Source organism: Gymnoscopelus microlampas (genome assembly GCF_963454915.1).
Source record: "Gymnoscopelus microlampas genome assembly, chromosome: 4".
Lineage (NCBI taxonomy): Eukaryota > Metazoa > Chordata > Actinopteri > Myctophiformes > Myctophidae > Gymnoscopelus > Gymnoscopelus microlampas.
This window is the reverse complement of record NC_139941.1, coordinates 30964423-30983278: the sequence shown is the minus strand read 5'-3', so window position 1 is coordinate 30983278 and position 18856 is coordinate 30964423. Positions and strand designations below refer to the sequence as shown.

Below are 18856 nucleotides of genomic sequence, written 5' to 3'. Positions count from 1 at the left end.
GTGATACAATATTTGAGTCAGCACTTCGAGTGTCATGTCCTCACTGTAGTTGAAGTCCTTTTTGTGTGATTCCCTAATCCCTAACTCAAAGCTGTCTTTTAGCTCTTAGGCCATCATTAGAGGTTCTTAGTTGATAGTGGTTAAACAAAAACATAATGAGCGTGGTTAAATAACATTTAATAAACAGCTAAAAACATTGTGCCTCTTCTGTTCTGTTGAATCTGAAGGAACCTTGAAGGAATCTGAAAGACCAGCTGAAATGGCTTTTTGCGACCTTACCGTGTGCGTCTCAGCTAATCACAATGATGGGGGCAGGGTTAAACCAGCAGAATTTCCAGCCACATTTTTCTAACCATAGACATAAATATGTAGGTAGACGTGTCCCATATGTCATATTAAGCAGGACAGCTTGCCATAACTCTTGTTATGTAATCACTTATCACAGATTATGTTTTTCTTGGACATTAAGTAATAAAGATTGGACTTGATATTAAAATCCCCAAAAATGTTATTCTTTCAATTTGTTTGGCATCTATTATTAACTATCCCCGTTATGACCACAGATACGCTCTACAAGTAGGAAAAACGAATTTCTCATTTCAGCTGGTCTTGAAATGTCGCCAAACTTTTAATAATGAAATAAGTTCTATCAGAAGGGAAAACATCCCCAGAGAGTACTGGATATCTGGACCCTGCTTTCAGGAGCTCTTTCACTCTGTCTGCATTACTTGTCCTGCATGCTCCCTCCTACCCACTATGACCTGGACCATGGTTGTAGACTGGATGTGTCTCACCTCTCCATACCCGTCTCTCCTCTGCTCTACCCCCAGAGAGGAGCACAGGCGACCAGGAGAGCCCTGTTGTCCAGAAGGAAATGGAACAGAGGATAGAGGGAGGGATGAGAGAGGAGGAGGAAGGTGTTGAGTCCAGGAGGGAGCAGTTTGTCTGGAGGCTGGAGAGGCTGCTCGGGAACACTTGTGGAGGTGCTTTTACGACAGAGCTACAGCCTCCTTCAGACAGTATCTGCACGGAGGACTTTGTCAAGCGCTTCAGAGAGGAGATGGTGGGACTCACTTTGCCAGACGGGCTCACCACACAATCATTCAGAGTGGAAGTGAAAGGGGAACGAAGACAGACAGAGATCTCACACACCGCAATGTATCAGGGTGACCAGAAGAGGGAACATTATCTCGACATCGGGAAAGGAGAGACAGACACGCTTGGGCGTAAAAGTAGAGACAGAGATAAACCTTGTCATCGCCAGCCAGAAAAACAAAGCCAGAGAAGGGAGCAGAGAGGAGAGCAGGAGAAATGTATCGCTGGTAATCATGGAGAGATGATGTCAAGCAGGAGTGAAGAACCAGAGTTCCGAGAAGGATTCAAAACACCACAGAAGCCTAGCGATCACAACGAGAGAGAGCACTGTGTTCGCTCTCCAGACAGACCTGTAGGGGACGCTATAGAACTATCAGGGAAGACACGCTCAAATCTGTCAGTATTATCGTGTGATCCACCAGGTGAGAGGATTGGGAACATCTGATGAAGTGGGGAAAGTGGGGTTGTCCTGTCAAAGGTGTAGGAAAGCTATGACTATGCTATGGGAATGGACACTGGTGGAAACGTTCACATTAAAATTATAGTTGTAGCCATTATTTGCTACTGTACCTCATCTATTTGTCTCTGTGTCCTTGTGTTTTATCTTTTTTCCTGTTCAGTCTCTGGCCCTCCTTGCAGCAGCAGTGAAACAGAGGTTTTGACAGAATCTGAAGGAAGCAGGCAGGATAAGAGCCGTTCTCTTAAAGTCAGGAGCTTGGCAGGTATCACAAAGTAACATACTGCATCTGCATTCTGCAGCACTCACACACGATTACAAAAGAAAATCCACTCCTTGTTAACAGTAATTGAAAGCTGCTTCTTTCCTCTGAAGGAGTCCCTGTGTGCAGTTTTGACACAGTGTCCATTGACAGTGACCTGGACTCTGTCAGTACACAGCAGGTCAGACGCCACATTCACAGTCAGCCAGGTGAGAGATTGGAGTAAAACTATAAAATACAAGAAAGAACATTTGTAACAAAAAATTTCTGTTAAAGATTCTCAGGAGCGGTGATTGAATCTTTGGTCTCTCTGAGTCTGCGGTGCCTTTTATATTGTCCACTCCATATATGGAGTTCTAAGTTAGTTGTACCCAAACATGGGTTCCATGATGTCAGCATGGCAGCAGTAGTAACCATAACGATCAGGACTAACTCAAACTTAGTTGGTAAGGCCTGCGGCTGTGGCTGCGGCTGCGGCTGCGGCTGCGGCTGCGGCTGCGGCTGTGGCTGCGAATTCGGTTGTGTCAATATCAGTGCTGACGGTGTCTGACATCATGCTCCACCCACCCATTAGGCAATTGTAATAGGATGGTGAAATTATTGTAATGAGTGTGTAGGAGCCAAAATATATTTAGCTTGTGTTGTTTTTATTTTGTTTGGTTTTCCCACGCTTTATTTTGATTGTCTCATTTCCGTTAATTGATTAATTAGCTCCTGTTGTGGTGTCTCCTCATCATCCTGAGTCAGTGAGTGAAGGGGGGTGAGCTAGGCTCGATTGTTTCTGTTGACCGTCACCGTCACCGTTTACCTTTAGTTTGCCTTCAGTTTCATTCATGTATGTTTTTTGGACCTTCATTATTTTGAGTTAATAAACCACTTAAGCACAAGAAGTTGTCGGGTGTTGAAATGCATGACAGTACCTGCCAAAGCTCAGACTCTTAGCGCTACTTTTAAATGTTTCAGTTTATTGGGAAGAAGTAGTCGCTACAATAGTCTTTGCAACATGTATACTGTAATGTTACATAGGCTAATATATTTTCAAAAAACAACTTTAACATGGCATGTTTAATTAACATGAGAGATGTGATCCATTAGAATGGCGTTCAGTCATTCAGTTTGTCAGAGACATGGGTGACCAGAGTGATTATGACACACCCACACAGGAGCCAAGTGAAACATATACATCAGGTACAAGTGGGATAAATTCTCTATCTATTATCTAATCTTATTCCTAACTTTATTGGCATCACTTTTAGATACTGAAATCATGTAAAAAATAAATAAATAAGAAAAAAGTGCTTTTGATTTGTCACCTAGTCCTGAGAACTACACATACAACTGGGACTGGTGTGAATACACCCCTCCGTAGAACACGACATAATCGAAGAGTCACTCCCAGGTAACCCCAGTGAAGTTGAATTGCAGAATTCAGAATATTTATGTTGCTTATCGTTGCTGTCGGGCAGAAACCTCTTATCTCCACATCTCCAAGCTCAAAACGCATTTTGATGTAGATCGGCTATTTCTTTATTTTAATTCTGGAAAGTAACAGTTTTGGACATATGAGGTTTTCACCCGGCAGCAATGATATACAGCCTCAAGTGTAATAGCTTATTCCGCATTCCACTATGCTTTTCTAGATTTGTGCATTCTTTGGGTGAGGATGATGAGGACACAGATGAGGGAGGTTCCTGCTGGAGAAACAGGCACAGCAGGCCTGATAAGCCACCAGAGATGACATCAGACTGGGTAAAGATGAACCAGTCGCTATCCACCCTCCAACACGTGAGAACAAACCACCAAGTCTACTCATTAGAGAAATGCTGTTTTTACTCACATGCTACAATACAAATCTACAATTTGGGCATTGAGCAGACACTCTTTTCCATAGCGACAGTACAAGTGCGAGATCAGAATAAGCAGGCTAAGCATGAACTCTAGTCAATAAAAAACAAGGTAAATAATCACATAAATAGAGCGTAGAGTAAACAGTGTAGTACCTCAAAGAAATGAGGATACCAAGTAAACAATGAACCTAAAGCAACATTCTTAGCATTTGCACTCAAGAAAAACAATCTACAAAATTAAAACATAACACCAAGTGACTAAGATATGTCTGCATAGTAAGTAGACTTGCATCAATCGAAAGAAAACGTGGCAAGAAAGGGTACAGGGGGAGTGATGTGCTAGGAGGTGAGGTCTGAAGAAGTGAGTCTTCAGACTACGGCATAAAATTAGGAGTGACTGTGCTGTTTTGACTGCAATGGAGAGTTTATTCCTCAGTTTGGGAGCCAGGAGGGAGAAGAGTTTAGTTCTTACAGTATTATGCATTTGACTAAATATCCTATCTGTGTGTCAATTATTCTCTGTCTGTTTGTTTTAGCAGTGTGAAAAGGAGGGGGACAGACTACGGTTGAAGAGATCTCAGTTGAGTGAGGTGGAGGTCTCGTTCTCTGAACTTCAGCGGAGAAGAACGGTACTGTACAGTGGTCTCTAAAGCTTTGTTCAGACCAAAGATGAAGCCAAAATAAAACGACACTAAGCACATTAGAAGCACTGCGCCAAAGTCAATAATTAGGAGTGTCCAAGGTTATGAGTGGCACCTGTCACTCATGTCTCAGCCTGTTTCCCTGTTTGGGCCATGACAAAACAGGCTGTTTACACAGGAGCTCATTTTGAAATAAAAATGTAAAATATTGATGCATTCAAAAATCATAGAATGTTTATAAATAAGGTGCTAAATAACATGAACAAGCCGTCTCAAGTTTTCATCCCGCTCATCTGGGGGACAGCAGCAGATTGAGAGATGGAGAGTGCAGTTCTGCGCAACTCCAACAGACACAGGCAGGAAGAGACAAAAGCGTTTTTTATCATCTCAGTAAGCTTAAACCAACTGCTTAACAAGAACAATTTTGGTGTAACTAGGAGATTCGATGGGGAAACAATATTTTATATACATCGATTATTTAGTAAAAAGATTTGTCGGGTTCCATGCTCCCGGTTTCCTCGGGCAGACTCAGGACTTTTTTGCCCAGGGAGAACATGAGAGAAGGGTTAATGATGAGCAGGACAGTCATCAAGCAGTGATAATGATTGTGTGGTCACTGTGCCTCTCACTTGTTGAACACAAATAGGTCAATTCTGAGATCGCTATGATCAAGATGAGTTGCTGATCTAAGCTGTCACAGCTGTAGGATTATCCTAATCGTTTCAATATTGTTTATTTCATGGCACAGTTTTATGCTTTGCTACACTGGAGCGACATTAAAAAAGAAGACCACCGCGATCCTAAAAAGCGGCTGACAGTAGACACACACACACACACACACACACACACACACACACACACACACACACACACACACACACACACACACACACACACACACACACACACACTCTTTAAGTGTATATCGTCCCATCGGAGAATTTGCGACTGAGTGTTTGACAGAGACCTCCATTGCCACAGGCACACCCGTGGTCCTCTGCCCGGGGAAAGAGCTTGACAGGTGGGATGGAGTGATATACACACTTGCCTCGCGGACATGCCGGTTCAGACTGACCACCAGACCAAACTGGAGCTGTGGTTGAACTTACTGTTGCTGTCCAGCTTCATGATGGCGCTAAAGGGAAATATTGAAACACTAATTTTCATAAAGATTACGTAAGACATTGAAGTTGCGCCACGCTGGGCGGTGTGAATGGAGCTTGAGGCCCTGACAGATAGAAAGCGTCAATGATGCATGTCATGTGAGGCCACTTGTTCACCATAATGATTAAGTAATTATTTTGAACAGCAACGACCTGAATGGAACAAGGAAGGTGCCGTAACACACGCATGCATGCATAATTCCACATACATGCACACACACACACGCTCACACACAGTGAGTGCGTCAACGCTTCAATGCTCAAATTAGAACCATGCTCTGAAAGAAGCATCAACAGGTTTTGACACTCCAGTGTGACTACAGCCATTAAAAACAATGGGTGCGTTTCTTGACGCGAGCGTCTGCCACTTTCTATGTGTCAGCTCCTTTAAGCCTAATTTATACTTAGTAGTATGACAGTGTCATAGATACGTTATTTTTGGTATGCGACACTGTCGTACGGTAGTATAAATTAAGCTTTACCATTGCTATGATGTTTTATTTGCGCAGCATGCCTTGAATGAGATGGAACAACTCCATGCAGAGGTAACACAGATGGCAAGAGAGAAGCAGATTTTGGAAGCCAATCTGAGAGACAGCAGGGTAGAGAAAGATGCCACCAGGTATATATAAACATATTAATCTCATAACGCATTCATTTATTTATCATGAGAACCTGACATTTATCGATGTAGCTACTGTTGCTGTGTCATTAGAGAGCAAGCTATAGCATGTTAACACATAAACCAGTAAGAATACTGTAGCACTGAATAAATGATGATGCTAATGATAACTTTACTGTGGTTGAATGTGTTGCAGTTGCCAGTTAAGAAGCCTGCAGATACAGAGAGCCTCCTATCTCCAGGAGATCAGGGACATGGAGGAGGAACTAGCAACTCTGTGCCAAAAGATTGACATGCAGACAAATTTCAGTGTGAGTGAGCTGATAATAAAGTATTATCATACCGTGCCGCATTACAGAACAGCTCTTCAGGAAGGGGCCTTTGTGGACAGGGTCATTTATCCTACCCCTGATATCTTTGATGTTTTGGTCCCGCTGATTCCTTCGCACATTAGCCTACTACCTATTGATCTGTTTTTTTGTGTGGGGGGGTTTCTTCTACAACAGAGGCATATTATCATTGTTTTGTTACAGAGAGTGGCCAGTGTGAGTGTGTCCATGCTGGAGAGAGAGGAGATGGAAAGACAGCTGGACAATGCCAAAACGGAGCTGTTTGCTGAACAGAGGCACTCAAGAGAGAAGATGGATTTAATGCAAGAGGTATTATAACCTTAAACTTTATTCATGAACAAGTTATATTGGTTTTGTTTGGATTTGTTCTTTTTTTTTGCTATGAGCAAGGGATTTCTTTTAAAATGTTTATAGTTTGAATAGTTTGAATCTGTTTTCTAATATGTGTGGATATATTTGTTGGGAGCAGAAGTTGGAGGAGGCGCGTGAGGAGCTCCAGCATGTAACAGAGGAGGCGAGCTCTCTGAAGACCAAGTGTGCTGTTATAGATGATAAACAACAGCAGATGGAGGTACTGTAATCATTCATTACTTTAACCCTGCTAACCCTAACCCAATCATTTATTGAAAACATATTTTATTTTATGTATCTTTTAAGCTCCAGCCACTGTGTCTACAGCCCTATGGATGTTGATCTCTCAACATCCATCCTGCCTATTAGCTGTCACCCTACTCTCTCTAGTCTCTACCCTTTCCTTGTCTCATACGTTTTTCTTCTACAGGCTATGAAGTCTCAATTGCAGGAGACACAGGGACAATTAGGAGAGTGCAAACTTAAGGTAGGAGCCCTGGAGAAGATTTTGACTCAGAAGGAGCTTCAGCTTCTGGGTTTCCAGGAGCAACAGAGTCGCCTCCAGGCAGAGAGAGATGGGCTGCAGGGTGCGCTACAGAGCATTAAACAGCAACACTGCAGTGTACTCAGAGACACCCAGGAGCAGGCACAAAGGCTGATGGTCAGTGAGTATACGGATGTGTCTATTGATCAAATTCAAACGGTGGCCATTTTGTGAATATTGTCAATAACCAACTTCAAGTAACAAACATATAGGATCCTCTGCCCTCTCCTTTTCAGGAAACTGGAATTGAGCAGCTGAAAGCTGAGATGGCTTCGGTTCATGAGCAAGAGATCCTCAAAGTAATGAAGAATCTCGTAATACTCGCTATGCTGAACCTTCAAATGTTTTTTTTAATCGTGACATTACACTACCCCTCACTGTGTGTGTGTGTGTGTGTGTGTGTGTGTGTGTGTGTGTGTGTGTGTGTGTGTGTGTGTGTGTGTGTGTGTGTGTGTGTGCGTGTGTGTGTGTGTGTGTGTCTTTTGTGTGTTCAGCTTCAGAAACAGGACAGAGAGGAAAAAGCAAGTGCTTTGGAAGATCAGGCTCAGTTTTTCACACGGCGCATTGAGTCCATTCAGAGCTCTATTCAGGTCAGACACATTACATACAGTACAGTACACGTCATTAAAATACAGGTCCCTAAAGAAAAAAGTGTGTGAGATTTGTTTCTCCTACATAATCCTCTGCTCTGCCCCCTTTCCCCCACCTTGTTGACAGCAAAAAGAGGAAGAAGGGAGGATGCTAAGAGAATCTCTTGAGCAGCAGAAGGAGGCAATGAGGAAACACAAAGAGAAACTGAATGAAGAAACCCTGAATAAGGCACGAATACTACCATCTGACAAATGCCAACAAAAGGTTCTCTCATGCCATGATATTACATGATATGTTTGCTCCCACTCAGGTGCACAAGGCAATAGAGCTGGAAAGAAGGAAGGGGGAGGCTGAGAAGGAGGAAGCTCTGCGGGTGCAGAGTGCGTTACTACAAGAACAAACCCAGGAGAGGTTGGAGAACCTGAGGAGTGACATAGAGAGAGAGAAGAGGAATGCACTAGCTCTTCAAAACAAAGTTGTGGAACTGCAGACGGTAAGATGGCCCCTCAATCATGACACACAACATTGCTACTAGAATAAATGCACCTCCCATGTCTTATCTACAATATTTCACATCCGTATAAGAAAGTGCACGATTTGGAGAGTGAGCGCTGTGCGCAGCAGAGAGAGCAGGAGTCGATGCTGGCTGCAATGGCGAGAACTCGTGATGAGCTGCAGCAGCTACGAAGACGCCCGGAACAGGTAGAAGAGCACAGTAAACGTTCTTAACATGCGTCCTCCCACAAATTACACACAAAGGTTGAGAAAGATGCAGAACATTTATTAATGGTGTTCTGTGGTCATAGGAGACTGAGCAAAGGGTATTGAGGATGGAACAGGCTGCTCAGCTGGCTGAGGAAGAGGCTGGCAGACTCCGCATGGTGCTGGAAGAGACGGAGAACAGTCAAAAGCGAACCACAACACATATGGAACAGCAGCTTAGGCACTGGGCCCAAGAACTAATGTCAGAATGCCAGCATCTTCAACTCATACTGAAACAGACTGGAGTCAGGGAAAGTACTACACAACTCCCTCACAGGTACACATACCTCCACATCAATACCCATCAATACCCGCACTCTTAAATCCAAAAGGGGATCATTCTGAAACATATTGCACATTATAATAATGATATGTCATGGTCATGTGATTTTCAGCTGTTGATTTGGTTGTTTTTGCTTTCATTGTGCAGCCCTACTGTTGCCCAGGCGGTCACAAACCTGCAAGCCCTCACAGATAAGGTAAAGCACTTAATTTACCATCTGCATCAGGATCTCGAGTCTCACAAGCAAACCACACAGCAGCTGAGCCGAGATAAGGTATGCTTCACTGGTCATAGTCTCCTTTCAGAATGCATGGACGTTCATGTGTTTATAACTTTAGATTTGTTGTTATTCAGGAGTGGGAGTTAAACATTCAGAGGAAGACTATGGAGATTGAGAAAGACCAGGCGTTGGACTCCCTGAAGGCAAGGCTGATTCAGGTATGAGCCTTGACCTCATGTTAGTAACGCTCTTTGAGAATCAACGTGAAGGTGGACTTAATATAGGCTACAGAGTAACATTTGGCGTGTTCTTTTAAAAACCCATAGTGATCATTGCTGAAGTGTTTTTATCTTTTTTGATCTCTCCAGCTCTTTAGCAAACAGATAATACATTTTCAGGTCTTTGTACCAATTTATCCAATCAGAAGAGAGAACTCATACGAGAGACAGGCTAAACAATTGAAATTATTGATTAAAGGGATATTTTAACGACGGTGGTCCTATTGGGGTGAAAACATATCAAACATTGCAACTGCAAGCAGTTTTGTGGAGTAAAACCTTTTTATTTCATGACCCCTGCCAACTCATCTGAACTACTTATTATTCATCTGAACCTGGGCAGAAATTCGACCATGTGTAGTCTGTCAGGTAATAAACTAATACATTTGTGTCCACTACATGAATATTACTGGCAAGTGGCAAGTATTGCCAATCAAAGCTGAATACCCACAAATCGAACTATCCCTTTAAACAAAAACAAAAAAAAGCAGGCGTAATTGGAACTGGAATGCTATGAAATTAAAGCTGATAAATGGGTTCTCTCTCCTGATTGGATGAAATTGGTGTCCCACCTGAAAATGTATTGTCTCTTTATTCTAGAACTGGAGAGATGGGGAGACATCTGTTACTGAACAAACACTCTAGTCTATAGCAATGATTACTATCAAACTTTTTTGATAGTCTTTATAACTTTATAACAAAACACCTTTTTGTTGTAACCAATAAATATCACTTACAGCACCTTTAACACTCCAGATTTACTGTGATATGCACCCGCTACAGCGTTGTTACATCTGGTCTCTTATTTCTGCAGGAGCACATCGAGGAGCTCAGCACTCTGAAGCGGGCCCAGATGTGTGACAAAGGCTACGATGGGGGAGGAGTGGCAGCCTCTCTGCGCAGGCAGCTGCAGGCCAAAGACCAGGAGCTGAGAGATGTGCAGAGGAGCATGAGCCAGTGGAAAGAACATACAGCCAACCGCCTGGCACGCAAATTTGAGGAAGAAATGACAACTGAGCTCGAGAGGTAATAAACTATTATGGTCTCTGCAGTTTATTTATCCTGTTTAAAGGAGTAGTTCACCCAAACAAATTACTTATTTTCTATCAATTACATACCCCATGAAGCCTTGAATTCATGGAGATTTCTTTGTTTTTGTCGCATTCCTGAGCCAATAATTTGATGACCGGGTCATCGGTCGATAGGAGACTCAGTAGGAGACTCTCTGCCGGATCATCAAATGATTGGCTTAATATTGGAATGCGACAAAAACAAAAATATCTCCATGAATTCAAGGCTTCATGGGGTGTGTAATTGATAGAGAATAAGTCATTTTTTGGGTGAACTACTCATTTAAATCAAAGACCCGGTTGTTGTTGTTGTTACTGTTGTTATTAATAGTAATATATAATAATAGTATTAATAGTAATAATATTTTGTATGGTTATTGTTGTTATTATTATTATTATTACTCTCCGCCAGGAGAGTATTGTTATCACTGCGTTTTCACTTTCTAAACATGACACACCGATTGGTCAAGCCTCACGTGACACGTGAAATACTGTGATCTGATTGGCTAGTGACGCCACCGGGCCTATATATACATGGCATCACTCTGACAGTGTCTCCGCCACTGTCAGAGTGAGGTAAGACGGGAACCATGAAATGGCTGCATGGCTGATACATAATTGGCAGATAGGACAGATAGGACATTTATATAGACAGGAGGGATATGACATAGGACACTTATACAGACAGGAGGGATAGGACACTCACACAGACAGAACGGAAGAGGACACTTACCCAGACAGGTTGGATAGGACACTTACATATACAAGAGGGATAGCGACCTATAAATACATGTGTCACTGTGATAAGCCAGATTCCAATACCGAAAATCCGGCCACTAGCTCACTCCCAGACCTTCGAACCGGAAGTAGTCAAGTAGTCGCGGTCCAATTGTTCCTATCTGTCTTATTGGACAGATAGGACAGATAGGACACTTATATAGACAGGAGGGATATGACACTTACATAGACAGGACGGATAGGACAGGAGGGATAGGACACTTACACAGAATGAACGGAAGAGGACACTTACCCAGACAGGATGGATAGGACACTTACATATACAAGAGGGATAGCGACCTTCGCGACCTTCGAACCAACACAAGTCTTCTGGCGGAGAGTTGTGCTCCGAGGAGCACTTTTTCTAGTTATTATTATTATTATTATTATTATATATATATTATATAAGTATTAATGTTCTTTGGACTATAATAACTATAATAAAAATCTCATTCAAATTTCATTTCATTTATTTGTCATTGCAGGTGCAACTAAATTAAGTCAGCAATTTAATGTTTAATTTCATACTACCATGGAATTCCTTAATAGTGACCTTGAAGTCCTGTAGGTCCTCATAGATTGATTGATTGATTGATTGAATACTTTATTAGCAAGGTTTGTTAACAGTACAGGTAGTACAGTCAAATATTATGCTAAAAGGATAACACAAAAAGCCCCAGGGGGCTTGTTTCCATTGTGGTCCATTAATTGATTGATAGAATTGAATTAATGTTATATATTGTAAATAAGTTGTGTTCTCATTTCTGACATTTCCCAGGTGCAAGGCAAAGTTATTAAAGGGAAGGTAACTGGTTTTCATAGAGATAGCATGTCTGTAAGGACTAAACCTAGATGAAATACTAACCTGTGCTTTTGTTGTCCTCATGAAAAACCATGATCTCATCTCAGTAGTCGCTTACTTACACCATCCATAGATCCATAGCCTTTTCATCCATGAGAGAGATTGAGATGGTTATCTCCTCCATATCCATATCCATATGTCCAATGCAATGAGAATTATTTCTAACTTACTGTCTGGATATGTTTGTGCTCCAGAAAGACATCAAAGTCACAAGAAGAGAAGCAGAGGAACCGTGAGATACTTGAAGGAGAGATGAGACTCATTGCTAGGGTAAATATAGAGCATTGTGTGAAACCTGGGGAATAATGAACATCACACTGTAAAATCCTCTAAGAGTATACAAATGTTTCCAAATGGATTACAGGTCCATTTGGAAACATTTGTATACTCTTCTAATACACAACACCTAAAGGTCCTTTCACACAAATATATATTTTTTGAACAGTTTTTTTTGTGTCATGAGTATATTCATATTCACAATTCATTTAGACACTTCAGCTCAGGATTAACCATTTACCATTTATTAACCATTTACCATTTATTGCAATGATATTGCATTCAGTTTGGTGGTGTGACTCTGCTCTTGTGATATTACAGATTACCTGCGCAAGCATGACAACAGATCTGAAATCACAAACCCCCCAGAGCAGAGCATAAGATACAGTTTTACATGAACATAACATTGAACCTTCAATGCATAATTAAACTACCACATATCATAGTACCATCCATAGAACCACAGTACAATCCACAGAATCATCCTATTAACAATATGAACTAAATGCCACAGGGAGGAGGCCGGGGAGTTGGAGGGAATTTGAACAGCTGAACAACCAGCGTTGACAGCTAAGCACGTAGAATGAACAGTGAACAGAGGCTGCTTAAATGAAGCGCCAGAGATGCACTGTAGGAATGAGGGCGTGAGTGAGTTGGCTTGTAGCGAGTGAGAATGACGTGAGGTTGAAAGTACTGACTTGTGGGTGTACGTATGAATTAGCTTGTTAGCTTTCTTCACAAATGTGTTCATAAAGGTGTCTACTAATACCACTCGATATGTTCCAACCCATCTCCCATGGGAAACTTCATGGAACTTGTGGGATGTCTAATGTTGGGTTTTTCGGGGTCCTGAATCCATTCCAACCATTTGTTTTTAGTAGAAGATTACTCCTGGCCATAAAATCCCCCTTTTCAGGGGGATTTGTGGTGGCCGTAATTGGTCACATATTTTGTTGAGTGGTATATTTAGATTCTTGGGGTTCTTAGACAGTCAAATGAAGATATCTCCATTTTCTGCTGTTGTGTTTAGTTTGCACAATTTGCATAATTAGCTCATTATTGGCCAATAACTGAAAATCGCTATAATTTTGCTTCTATTTAACTTAGAAAGGTAATCCAACAGCCTAAGACCATGTTTGTGATGTTCAGAAATTAATCTATTACCATGGTGCAGTCGTACAACCTCTCCTCATTAGCATCATTTGCATAAGTTATGCGAAAATACTATACAAATCAGGAAATGACTGCTTTATTTTTGTCAAGTTGATGTCTCTACCTACTGTATATACACACTATAAATAGGCTGCACTGACTGATAACATGATGGTCCATTAATGTTTAATAACCCTTAATACTAGTAATCTGTTAAGTGTTCTAACAGTTTTCTTTTCAGTCCCATCAGGAAGGCACCGACTGTGGAGCTCAGTGCTCAGTCCCCTCTCCTTCCATCCATGTTCGGGACTCTGTTGTCTCCCCCGGGCCCCCCTCAGATATGGCCTCCTTCAAGCTGTTGCGTCACCTCCAGAGCAGGGTCAGACAGCTCCGTGCAGAGAATCAGATCTACACCTGCAGTTCTCCCCTGAAAAAGATGTCTTTGGATTTGTCTGGGTCCTATCTTGAGACAGTGAGTCACTACCTTTGGTGTGTATCCTAATCTCTCCTCTTGGAGGGTTAACCAGTGTTTACTGTGTATGCATTTTCATTGGGTCCATTCACAGTGGTATTAAATGAATGACTGTGGGACAATTTCATTTACTTTAACTACACAGGCTTCACTGATAGAAATATCCCCATGTTCAGAGATGTGCGTTCACAGGAATCCGTCAATGTCATATTGCCATAATATAAACCATAAACTTGACACGTGAAGCCTCTCTGCCTCTCAACTTGAACTGTGCTTTTGCCTTTTGAGGTACAGAACTTACATAAGCTGTATTATACTGTGATAAATGAAAGGTAACTTGGTAAACTATCAGACTCCCTTAAGAGGGAACATTTCCTTTGCGTGTAATTTCAATGTCATTTGAAATTTTTGTACTAAACTTACTTCTGAGCATTTTGTATATGATAATGAAAATGCTGCCATTTTAACTGTATTATGATTCACTTTTGAATTATATTATGGCTGTCCTTGTGTTTGTATAATTAGCTAAACTGGCTATCTCCAAACTAGATCACACCATCCCAAGACGTCGAAGATGGTGCTCGCATTTGGACCCACGCCTCTATCAGCACAGCCCTGAGCTGAATATAGCATGTTGAACTTCACTATTAAATGACCATGTGGAAGGCATTTCTAGTAATTTGTGTAGACCTTAAGACCCGAATCATCCACTGTAACCTATGTACTGTACCTCTTCACGTGATGGGTAATTGACACTTACAGGTCACAGTGACAAATGACACAATAAAAAATGTGGCTGTTAAGTTCATGCACCCAATGGTTTGCAGCAGTTTTACAGCTCGACTTAAGGTTAGACTAGCCAGTAAGAGTGAATGAGTGATGAACTCATTCACTCTGAGGTCATGTGAGCTGCATGCATCAGAAGGACAGCTTCATAAGGCTGACACTCCTCTTGTGTGGGAACAGTAAAATCCTCACTTTGTTACATTTGTACACTCAGTTTTACAAATGGATACATTAACACTGAGGATGTGTGTGTGTGGTATGTTGTAATCATACAGTAGCCTACTTCTTCTGGTCTTCACCTTGTACACAAATGTGCAACGAATAACAGGCACTTTTTCCTCACATGTTGAATTATGCAATTAACATTCAATATCCAAATAAAGAATCCAAACTAAGAAACCTGTATTACATTTCATTCAAGTATTTGTTAAATACCGCACTACGCATAATGACATGCAGTATGTGTCTTGAAGTAAAACAGATTATGAATAGCCACATAAGTAACATTTTAATTAAAAACAAATATAAAGTATTAACACTTTACACTTGTTCAAGGTTTCTGGTAAAGAACATTGGAGAATACAGTCCAAATAAAGAGTGGGCATTTTTTTCATTACGATATGGCTCACAGAATGCTGGCTTACGCCTTATGGAAGGAGGCTCATCCCTCCCTGCAAAACAAATAAGCACTACTGTATATGGTGCAATTACATCCACTCCATAACGTCTAGCAACGAGTTACACAGCAAACTCTTAATGAATGTGTACATATTAAGGATCAGTATAACTTTCAAAACCCTAGTAACTACGTACAGTATATCCTAAAGCAGAGTATAAAAATTATGCAAAAATCAAGTGCTTTAATTTGTCATTAAACAAAGTACAAAGTCAAACTCATGTACTGTAGGCCAAGCTTCGGACAATTAAAACCATACCTACATATTGTGAAGACTCCAAATTAAGTCTGTTCTTTTCCATACACTATATGAAACATAGTTTCATAATATGACATTGTTACATAAGGATGTTTACTGAAACTATAGTCAACATACTCCACTCTGTACAACAGAAACTATAGTCAACAAGTATTAGAATTTAAACAACTTGGAAATGAATATACCCATTTCAAAAGGTCTGCAGCTTTGTGGTCCCTGCTATTATTGCACCTTGTGATTGTTGGGGCTTATATAGTCAGAAGACCAACCAAGTGATTGTATTGCAAAGGATATGCCGCAAACAATAACAAAAAATCATGTAAACCAAAATGTTTTGCAAAGATGACCAACATAACAAGGACTGTGTCATCTACAGCCCAATGTCTTGACTCTGTATCTGCAGTCTTTCCTGCTTTGCTGTGGCTTTTAAAGGAGCCAACACAGTTAAAGTTCCATGTCCTCCTCACCGGAGTTGTTGGCCACAGGCATGTTGTACAGAGGTGAGTACGTTTGTCCAGGCGAGGAGCTTGTGGGGTTGACGGTACTCTGAGGGGATGGAGAGGAACAGGGGGCTGTGGTCTGCCGGCACGCTGTCTGGTGTTTACGCTGTCTCTGCAGCAGTGAGTCCCTCATTCTCCGGGACAAGGCATCCTCTGGTGGCCTCCAAACCACCAACTCCATGCAGGAATGACTCCTAGGGAGATGAGAGGAGCAGGTGAAAGGAATAAAGTAATAACTCATTCTTCGACACTCTTCTCCTTTTTTAGTTCTTTTTTTCTAATTATTTAGAGTAGCAAATATTTTTTTACCTGGGAACCCAATTTAGTCATTATGCCAATTAATTCCTGTTCCAGTTTCTAATTTATTAGTATGGCCCCGAATCATGTCTGTTAAGCCTGATTTATACTCATGTCACTTGCTGACAGGAGACGATTTACATGCTCACAATGCATCGCAATCTTCTCTTGTCGGCAAGCAACACCGAGCATCACCGGTGTACGACTTATAAATTACACGCCCACATTTAACAAACAAAACAACATGACACCCCCTTAGACACTCAATCGGGCAAGGAAAAACACCTAGTAAAAACCCCTTGAGGGTGCGGTCATACCAAACTTAAATTCTACCGAAAGATTCTGACAATGCAAATCCTCGAATGGCAACAAACCGCTTTGTTCCCATTGAAAAGCATTGTCAGAATCCCCCCACATAGGTAGAATTAAAGTTCGGTGTGACCACACCCTAATGGGAAAAAAGGAAGAAACCTCAGGAAGCATCACAAGAGACGGGACCGCTCTCGTGGTTGACAAAATTAATAATATGAATGTGTTTCTGAAGAGGACAAAGAGACAAGCATTTACACAGATTGGGCTACTGTGTGGGGGAGGATGTCACTGATCCCACGTTGCAACCCCTCCTTCAAGCTGTCTGACATCACCAGAACTGGTCGCCTGGGAGCTGGCTCCACATCCAGGTCTTCATCCTCACTATCATCCTCCAGAGTTATTCTGTGATACAAGAAAATACTCAGTATCCAGCCCAAGTGTATGCTATATGATAACCGCAAATGCTCGAGTCTTATTGCTTTAGTTACATGATTGCCTGTAAGCTTCGCACCGCTCACCTATCCTCAATCTCCCGAAGTTTTCTCTGAGCTGCTTCTATCTCCATGCAGGAACCTTCCGTCTCTGGACGGGTCAAAGTGGAGGACGATTCAGGCAAGGGACTGTTTTGGCAGGTTTGTGGAAGTACAGAGCTGGACAGTTGTGCAGACAGAGGACAGCTGCTGCCTGGAAGCCAGTCATTACAAATGCTAGAGCTGGAGTTCTCCAGAAGGCCAGATTCTGCCGCTACCATCAGTCTCCTTTTTTTGGCACTGCATCCTCTGGAAAAACAAAATATAACAAATTCTAAACATGAATGCAAGTTTAAGGTCTTGCTGATTAACCAAAAACAGTTTTATGCTCAATTAATGTGTCTATTTTACATGTCTAACTCACTCATCATCAGCTCTCCTCCTATGCTTTCTAAGGCATCGCCTCTCCCAGCTCCTGTCAGACAAGTACAGAGAAAAAGCCATATCAAAAATGTAATAATTCTTGAATACTTCAAAAAGGACAATCCACAGCTTTTCACCAATGCATTCAATATACTTTTCTTTTTGATACAAGCACTAAAATGAGCCGACAGTGGAACATTGTCCAGTTAGTTACTGCAGTGTAATGATGATAGAAGTGTGTGGAGTGATTCCATGAACTGCATACATGTTAGAAAGTGCTCCACCCTGCTGTTGGCTGGAGAAGCTTGGTGGACCAAGGTCAATCCTCATTTCAGGAAGGCTGGTGAGGGCCGAGAATGAATACATAGCTGGCATACTCCCCAGCTCAATAGCTGCATGAAGATTTGAAGAGAAGATAGACATAATGGTGGACAAAAACTAAAAAACATAAGCATTTATTATATTATTATATTGAATAAGCTACGAGTAGTTATAAGAAGACTACACATAAATGTGTACTGCATATATTATAGCAACACAAATAGTATCCGCTGTAGCAGGTTTAAAAGCACCAGCTACAAAGGCAACATTATTCACTATTCCTCATCATTTTTGCATCGTGACAAGGAAGTGTGCGACTTCTTTCTTTAAAACATTGACCGGTCATTCAAATGCAGGGCAAATAGGGGGAGGTCATTCTTGTATTGAACAACAACTTTAGTATTTTTTCAAGAAATAACGAGAAACTACTGACCCGCCCCTCGATGTTGATGTTGTGTAGGTCTATTGTTGACTTCCATTAGCTGGCATTTCACTGCGTTTATAGTATGCTCATGTATGGACACCACAGATTTAAAACTACGTTCACGTGCAGCTACATCACTCTTATTTGCTGCAAATGTTTTGCCAATGAAGATACTTTTGACAGTAAGCCATTTCATCTCGGGTCTGTCGCAGTAGAATGTCGTCATGCCGCTGTAGAAATGACGTATCATTTCCTTGCGAGTATTCTGGGACTTGTAGTTAAATTATTATGTTGGCAGGCCTGCAGGTCATGT

General features: G+C 41.5%; 1 protein-coding gene across 1 annotated transcript; it reads right to left on the bottom strand.

Moving 5' to 3' along the window:
* Nucleotides 1–15350: 15350 nt before the first annotated feature.
* ccdc117 (coiled-coil domain containing 117) lies at nucleotides 15351–18738 on the bottom strand. The gene is made up of 6 exons (XM_084054526.1): nucleotides 18553–18738; nucleotides 18064–18190; nucleotides 17800–17850; nucleotides 17424–17684; nucleotides 17161–17307; nucleotides 15351–16490 (listed from the first exon to the last, which is right to left on the bottom strand). The coding sequence occupies exons 1-6, from the start codon at nucleotides 18596–18598 to the stop codon at nucleotides 16241–16243; spliced, it is 882 nt and encodes a 293-aa protein (XP_083910652.1). The 5' UTR covers nucleotides 18599–18738; the 3' UTR covers nucleotides 15351–16240.
* Between the last annotated feature and the right edge of the window lie 118 nt (nucleotides 18739–18856).

Excerpts from the sequence above, each read along its gene's own strand:
- ccdc117 (XM_084054526.1), bottom strand. The coding sequence starts at position 18,598 with ATGGAAGTCAACAATAGACCTACACAACATCAACATCGAGGGGCGG. Across the intron at positions 18,191-18,552 it reads ACATCAACATCGAGGGGCGG|CTATTGAGCTGGGGAGTATG; the intron begins GTCAGTAGTTTC and ends ATCTTCATGCAG. Across the intron at positions 16,491-17,160 it reads CACACAGTAGCCCAATCTGT|GAGTCATTCCTGCATGGAGT; the intron begins GTAAATGCTTGT and ends TCATCTCCCTAG.